General features: G+C 44.8%; 1 protein-coding gene across 1 annotated transcript in view; it reads right to left on the bottom strand.

Moving 5' to 3' along the window:
* The window catches only part of tm2d1 (TM2 domain containing 1), a gene marked incomplete at its 5' end in the record, with an annotated part of 51,006 nt that extends 44,292 nt beyond the window's left edge, over positions 1 to 6,714 (bottom strand). The window contains 4 exons of the mRNA XM_084311518.1: positions 5 to 29; positions 1,017 to 1,125; positions 1,263 to 1,337; positions 6,582 to 6,714. Coding sequence (XP_084167644.1) covers positions 5 to 29; positions 1,017 to 1,125; positions 1,263 to 1,337; positions 6,582 to 6,714 — 342 coding nt within the window. The remainder of the gene's footprint in view (positions 1 to 4; positions 30 to 1,016; positions 1,126 to 1,262; positions 1,338 to 6,581) is intronic.
* Between the last annotated feature and the right edge of the window lie 2,100 nt (positions 6,715 to 8,814).

The raw sequence follows: 8,814 nt of genomic DNA, 5'->3' as shown, positions 1-8,814 counted from the left end.
CCACGGCTACTTTATACGAGTAGCCACTCCTGGAAAGACAAAAGAGGTAAAAACGACATTCAGAATGGTCATACGATATGCTGGAAAATTCATTAGCACTGAGGCCAGCGCTATCAACCTCCTGCTAGCAAATACTCTGTGCAAAAGAACGGTACCTGTGATCAAAAAGCAAATAAACAGCTGGACAATGCACATGTCAGATCGCTTGCAGAGCATACGTTTTCTTCATTTTAAGAAAAAGAAGAAGTCTTTATTTCTTTTGAATTATCTTTTCCCCCCTCTTTTCCGTTTTTCTCCCCCCCCAATGTTAGTCGCTATGCCAATTCCCAATCCCCTTCCTGGTCGTTGCGCACTCTACCCCCTACCGTCGGTCCGGGAGGGCGGAGACTATCACATGCTTCCTCCGACACATGTGTAGCCAGCCCACCGCTTCTTTTCACCTGGCAGCGCGGACTCTCACTGGGGGAGTGTAACGTGTGGAAGGTCACACTACCTCTCCCAGATCCTTCCCTTGCTGTGCAGGCGCCCCGACCGAACTGTAGGAGTCGCTGTTTACAACGACCAGGACCCACCCACGCCGGCTTCCCACCCGCTGACACTGCCAATTGTGTCAGTATGGACGGTCGGCCAAGCCGGAGGCACCACAGCCGGATTCGATCCCACTGGCTCTGTGGTGATAGACAGACGCTTAGTCCGCTGCGCTACCTGGCCGCCAGAAGTCTTTATTTCTAGCACACATTGCTACATTGTCATGCAGCGAACACACACATGTGAGATGGGCGACACACATAGGAACACACCATGCATTATCTTTTTGGGTCACCGGTGAAATTTCCTCTCTGCGCTTGACCCATCCGGTCATCCCCCCCCCCCCCCCCCCCCCCCCCAAGGGCAGCCGGGAGCAGACATTGGCGGCCCACGCAGACATTAAAACATAGTGTAAAGAAAGGTCTGAGCAGTGCAAGACTGAGATACTGAACATTGTGTAGCTCTTTCAAAGTGCAAAGTTGACTTACACATTTCTGCAGGGGATGCTTCTGTTGAAGCCCACCTCGTCTCCACTGAACCTAAACTCTGTTCCGTTGGCTAGGCGACAGCTGACGTTGGGAGCAGGTAGGCATTCCACTGCAAGATAATTCATTAGAGGATGATTCATCATTACCTGAAGACTAATGGCGTGGGACAACGGATTACTAGATGTTATGTTTAATATAAAACAGATCAAACATTCATAAACTATAGTTGGCTTGGATCACACTCACCCAACGCAATCATATCCTTGCAGTTTTCTGGTTCTTGAGTAGCATCATCTATCTTGGGATCTTTACAAAGATACTTAAAAGGTGTGAAGGATTTCAATAGTAACTTCGAGCTGGCAATATGTTCTAAAACACTGTACATGTAATGAGAGTTTACCCAAATCAAAAACCCTGGGTAGACAAATCCGTCCGTGAAGCTCTGAGAGAGCGCACCAAAGCAGATTGTGGCGCAACATGAATGACCACAAGGTGGCGCGATACAACGTAAGGAGGACAGTGACAGAGGCCAAACGGCGCTACAAGGATAAAATTGAACTCCAGTTTGAACAGGCTGACTCTAGAGCTATGTGGCAGGGGCTCAAAACGATGACAGACTACAAAGGCGCCTCCCTCAAACTGAACAGTGACATCTCCTTAGCAAATGACCTCAATACCTTCTATGCAAGGTTTGATGCTGGTAATAACAACACCAGCCCACAAGCCACGGCAATGGGGGGGGGGGTCTGCTGCTGATGGAGACTCAGTGTTCAGGGTAACAGAGCATGAGGTGAGGCGGACCTTTAAAAAAGTGAATATCAGGAAGGCAGCAGGTCCGGACGGCATCCCCGGCCGCGTCCTAAAAGTCTGTGCCGACCAACTGGCCCCGGTATTCACTGACATATTTAACCTGTCCTTAGAACAGGCTGTCATCCCCACCTGCCTGAAGAAGTCCACTATTATCCCTGTACCCAAAAAATCCAAGCCTGCTTGCCTCAACGACTACGACTACTGGACAAGAGGCAGGGGAACTATGTGAGAATGCTATTCATCGACTACAGCTCGGCATTCAATACCATAGTCCCCTCCATACTCATAGCCAAGCTCAGGGACCTGGGCTTGAACTATGACCTCTGCCAGTGGGTCTTGGACTTCCTGACTGGCAGACCCCAGGTGGTGAGAGCAGGCAACTGCACCTCCTCATCCATCACCCTCAACATAGGGGCCCCCCAGGGCTGTGTTCTGAGTCCCCTCCTCTACTCCCTGTACACACACGACTGTGTGGCTCAGCGGAGTAGCAATACAATCATCAAATTTGCTGACGACACAGTGGTGGTGGGCCTGATCTCTGCCAACGACGAGAGGGCCTACCTGGAAGAGGTCAAGGTCCTGGCGGGATGGTGCCAGGAAAACAGCCTCTCCCTGAACGTCAGCAAAACAAAGGAGATGATTGTGGACTTCAGGAGGTCGGGGGTCAAGGACTACAGCCCCCTCAGCATCGACGGGGCACCGGTTGAGAGAGTCAACAGTTTTAAGTACCTCGGAGCCTACATATCCGAGGACTTGACATGGACCACACACATTGACAGTGTTGTGAAGAAGGCACGACAACGGCTCTACTTCCTCAGGCGCCTAAGGAAGTTCCAAGTCAGTCAGAAGATCCTTAAGAACTTCTACTCATGTACAATAGAGAGCATCTTGACTGGCAACATCACCTCCTGGTTTGGGAATAGCACTGCACAAGACCGAAGCAGACTACAAAGAGTGACACACGTTCAGCCGAACGCACAATTGGAGGGGGGCTCCCCACCCTCCAGAACATTTACAACAAGCGTTGCAAGGGCAAGGCTAAGAGAATCATTAAAGACTCCAGTCACCCGAACAACTGCCTCTTTGAACTGCTGCGGTCAGGCAAGCGATACCGGAGTCTCAAGGCGAGCACAGAAAGACTCAGAAGAAGCTTCTATCCCCAGGCCATCAGGCTGCTAAACGAACAATGAACACTACACAACAACAACCACCAAACGCACATAGCACACACATCCACACGCACACACTCACTTTAAACAAACACACTGTAGCACCCACTCCACACACTTTATAGCACACACCCACTTTAAACAAACACACTGTAGCACCCACTCCCCACACTTTATATTTATTGATGAAGGATTGCACTACAACTCGTACACCTTACTGTAAATTGTACCTCATCCCATTTCTGCTTTGCACTATATAGTACTGTACATTAGTACACTGCATAGTATTGTATATTATATGGTAACTCAGTTACGTCTATTCTGCATCGAACATTGTACATATGTCTATACTGAACACTGTGACCTCATTTTCTACTTCTAAATTACATGCTATACTATGTTATTTGATACTATCTTGTCTAGCACAGTCTCTGGAGCGTAACAGTAAGAAGCATTTTGTATGAAAGTATTCTGTACTTCTGTATGACAACTATTAAAGAAACTTGAAACTTGAAACTTGAAACATGTACTACAGTAAAATGTACTATTAAATGGTAAATGGTGCATTTATATAGCGCTTTTATCCAAAGCGCTTTACAGTTTTGTTCCTCATTCACACCGACGGCGGAGGCCACCATGCAAGGTACCAACCTGCTCATCAGGAGCAATTAGGGGCTAAGTGTCTTTGCTCAACGGACACTTCTACACGTTGCCCAAGAGGAGAGGGAATCGAACCAGGAACCTTCCGATCACCAGACGACCGCTCTACGTCCTGAGCCACCGTCGCCCCTATTTTAACATGTTCATAACTTAGCGCTCTGCCTTTGTCAAACCTCAGCTTGTACTCGACTAAGCAGTAAGGGAAACATAGCCAGCCTGTTTTAATTCAACTTTCTAGACAGGCAGAAAGACTGAAGAATAGACACAGATGAAGGAAAGTGGATGTGAGATGGTAAACTGGAGGCTAGTCTTGCAGAGGGCTATTATAATGATGTCTATGGTATCTAATGAGTAGGTCAATGAACTGATAATGTAGCCAACTATGTGTCACTTAGGGTTGTAGACTGTAGTGTGTGGAGAGGGAGAGGGAAAATGTTACTTTTCAGATAAGCTATTCATTTCATATGACTCAATCTGATCTGCTAACGTTAATCAGAATCGAAAGTAAGACCCTCTGAAAAAGTTCCGTTTATTGAGTGATAGCTAACGTTAAGCATAGAGATACTGTATACGTTGGATACACCTGGTATATGCCCTACCCACAGCCGTAAAATAATGTGAATCCCTACCCACCTTCAAAACCACTCTCAAAGAGCACCTACGGGAGGCTGCAATTCGAAACTGGCCCCTGTAAATGTCCAAACCCCTCCAATGTACAGTTTTTCTTCCCCCTCAAATGTATACTATCTTTTAGAAATGCTGTCTCTTAAACAGTACTGTATATCTTGTATGTCATAAATGTCTGGATGTAACAGTACTGCTTATCTGTATGTCATATGTTATGATTAATTGAAAATGGGGGACCCTGGTGTAAACAAGACGAAAGTCTTTCTCTGGTCTGCATTCCCTTAACAATTGTGTGTATTGAGCCGTACTGTATTGTACCCATTCTGCAATCCGTTAATAAAGTTTTCAATCAATCAATCAATCAATCAATCAATCAATATCCTATTGTATTATCCATATGGCTGTAAGATACAGGTACTAACTGGTGGAATATGTTAATGCAATTACAACCAACAGCAGGATAAACATGTCAGAAAAGTAGTATGAATTAGGAGCTTTGCTGACTTTCAACTATCTAAATCGATATTCCACAACAAGCCAGCTTCCAGACACAACAACACACAGATAAGATGCACCACCACGACCAACGTCACGTTTCGCAATTATGCCACATCAATGTGGAACGCCCTACCCAAAGCTGTAAAGGAATGTGAATCCCTACCCACATTCAAAACCGCTCTTAAAGAGCACCTACGGGAGGCTGCAATTCGAAACTGGCCACCGTAAATGCCCAAAACCCCCACCACCTCCTAATAGACAGTCTCCTCCCCACCGCATGTATATATTCCCTCCCCGCCGTATGTATATTTCTCTCCCACCCACCCCCTCCTAATGTACAGTCCCCTCCCCATCATGTGTATATACTCTGTCAGGATCTAGGGGTAACAGTACTGTATATTTGAATACCGTTTATGTATGTACAGTAAAAATTACCAAATATGGTCTTGCCAATATTCCAATGTACAGTTTTGCTTGTACAGTTGTACAGTGTCCCCCACCCACCCCTCCTACCCAACCCCACCCCCCCCCCCCCCCCACACTCCTACCCAACCTCCACCCCCCCCCCCCCACCCACCCACCTCCAATGTACAGTACCCCCCACCTACCCAACCTCCTCCAATGTACAGTTTCTACGTCAAATGTATATACTCTTTTTTCTGGACTCTTTTCGTATCACAAACAGTACTGTATTTGCAAATCTGGTATGTCATAAATGTATAGATGTAGCAGTACTGTCTATCTGTATGTCATGTATGTCATATATGTTACGATGAATTGAAAATGGGGGACCCTGATGTAAACAAGACGAAAGTCTTTCTCTGGTCTGCATCCCCTTAACAATTGTATGTATTGAGCTGTACTGTACTGTACCCATTCTGCAATCTGTTAATAAAGTTTTCAATCAATCAATCAAACAAATGTATCAGTACGTTTGTCTTGTTTCCATCATGGGGGACCCTGATGGAAACAAGACAAACGTCTTTTTCAGGTCTGCAGCATCCCCTTAACAATTGTATGAATTGAGCCATACTGTATTGTACCCATTCTGCAATCTGTTAAATAAAGTTTTCATTCATTCATTCATTCATTCATTCATTCATTCATTCATTCATTCATACTAAATACCTATATGATAATGTCCCTATGCCATAAATGTCATGTATGTTGTGTATGTCATAAATGTCTATATGAATTGAAAATGGGGGACCCTGATGTAAACAAGACGCAAGTCTTTCTCTGGTCTGCATCCCCTTAACAATTGTATGTATTGAGCCGTACTGTATTGTACCCATTCTGCAATCTGTTAAATAAAGTTCATTCATTCATTTCAACGTTAATAATATTATGTTGTTATTAACTAGGTTACCAAGAGAGATAGCTAGTAACGTTAGCATCGGTACTAGGTTATGTTGTCATTGATTGAAAACTTTATTAACAGATTGCAGAATGGGTACAATATACAGTACAGCTCAATACACACAATTGTTAAGGGGATGCAGACCAGAGAAAGACTTTCGTCTTGTTTACATCAGGGTCCCCCATTTTCAATTCATCAGGACATATGACATACATGACATACAGATAGACAGTACTGCTACATCTATACATTTATGACATATCAGATTTACAAATACAGTACCGTTTGTGATACAAAAAGAGTAAAAAAAAAAAGAGAGTACAGTATATACATTTGTGGAAGAAACTGTACATTGGAGGAGGTTGGTAGGTAGGAGGTTGGTAGGTAGGTGGTAGATATTATAACTGCTAAATACCACACAAAATTAATTAAAAGGATATTGTCCGAGTCGTAGAGTCCCGCAGGTATCCAGCTCGTCGGCTACAATAACTCTGAAGTGAGTGTAAAGGCAGTAAAACAAGAGGCTCCACACGCCGGAGCGTAAACAAAACAAGCCACTCCAGCGGGACGCCATGTTGGAACTGACACAGGTCACGTGACGCACAGATTTTTAGAATAGGGTCCAGCTGCAGCGCCGGAGGAGAATCCTCTCACAGGGCCAGCCTGTGGCAGCCAAGAACCTGCGCTGATTGATTGATTGATTGAAAAGTTTATTAACAGATTGCAGAATGGGTACAGTACAGTACAGCTCAATACATACAATTGTTAAGGGGATGCAGACCAGAGAAAGACTTTCGTCTTGTTTACATCAGGGTCCCCCATTTTCAATTCATCATAACATATATGACATACATGACATACAGATATAATAATATAATTTAGGACCTGCTCCGAGGTCATCAATTGGCACACATGCGATGCATGCATGCAATTCGTATCTGCGATTAACCCATCCCGTCGTCCTTCCCCCCCAACTAAGGGCAGCCGGGAGCAGACAGGCGTCAACGTGAGCCGCGCCAGGGGACCAATCCAAGTGCTCCTGTCCGTCTTCGTCAAGGACGCCACAGCGTTAGCGATCTTGTTGTTGTGCATGTTTTTCCATTGGGTTTATCTTATCGGGGGGGAAACCCTTGCGAGCACGGGGAGAACATGCAAACTCCACACAGAAAGGCCTGGGAGATACCCCACCTGGGTAACTGGCATCATGGAAACCTGGTCCCCAAGCGGGAATCGAACCCTGGACCTTCTTGCTGTGAGGCGACAGTGTTAACCACTACACCACCGTGCCGCTAGACAGTACTGCTACATCTATACATTTATGACATATCAGATTTGCAAATACAGTACTGTTTGTGATACAAAAGTGTCCAGAAAAAGAGTGTATATACATTTGGCGTAGAAACTGTACATTGGAGGAGGTTGGGTGGGTGGGGTGGGGTTTGGTGGGTGGGTGAGGGCTGTACATTGGAGGTGGGGGGGGGGGGGGGGTTGGGTAGGGGATACACACACATTTTACACTGTACATTGGAATACTGACAAAGCCTTACTTGGTCATTTACTGTACAACTAGGTTAGGACATTTGTAGGGGCCAGTTTCGAATTGCAGTCTCACGTAGGTGTTTTTTGAGAGTGTTTTTGAAAGTGGGTAGTGATTCACATTCCTTTACAGCTTTAGGTAGGGCGTTCCACATTGATGTGGCATAATTGCGAAACGTGTTTAGTCCCTTGTTTGAGCCGAATCTGGGTTTTACATGATTTGTGGAGCTCCCTCTGGTGTTGTGATCGTGGTATTCACTGACCTTTGGGAAGTATTTTGACATGTACATGTCAAAATATTGTACATGTGTATAATATTGGTTATAATATGTGTATAATATTGGTTATAGCGTGTGTTATTGGATTGATTGATTGATTGATTGATTGAAATGTTTATTAACACATTGAGTGCCAGCAGGGGGTGCACTATTTATCGCTTGAATGCCAGCCTTTTGGGACTGATCTTCCGATATTTCATGATTTTCGCGGAGCTATTTCTATATTCTATATTATGGCTATGTGTCTAATACGCCCTCGCTTATCAATGACTTGCTTGCAGTCAACATGTACGAAACGGATTGTTTTTTCTTCGGTACATTTCCGTTTTATACCGTTTTGAATACGAGTATAGTTTGGGAAATTTCTAGGGGGAAAAAAAGATTCCGCAGGAATCGCCCTTTACTGGAATACACACAACACGTTGTCATTTTCCGGCTGATTTATGAATAGTTTTCAAATAAACGCTAGATTATCGATAGTATATGTGTACTTATGCACGCTAGAGAAGCGGGCTGAAATATACACACATACACACATAGGGGACACGTTGTGAAATATGTGAAAAAAAACATCTGATTACCACAAAACTGGTAAAATAAAGTCCTTACCTCACATCAGATGTTCTGCAAAAAGATTATTCCAATTCCTGATCGCCATTCCAAATATCGATCGTGTTTATTGATCCAACGATCCAACCTCGAAACACATAATCCACGCTGCTCTGAGGGTCCCCAATGAATGCAATAGTCTCGGGTTACATTGCCTGACAGTGTCCATGACCACTTACATTCGAGAGGCACTGTCCACAGGGCATATCCGACCGTCCACATCCCCTGCAGGCGCTGGCTTCTTTTTCGTG

Source organism: Notolepis coatsorum (assembly GCF_963971535.1).
Source record: "Notolepis coatsorum genome assembly, chromosome: 3".
Lineage (NCBI taxonomy): Eukaryota > Metazoa > Chordata > Actinopteri > Aulopiformes > Paralepididae > Notolepis > Notolepis coatsorum.
Note: the sequence above shows the minus strand (reverse complement) of the source record. Positions and strands in the feature narration are given on the sequence as shown.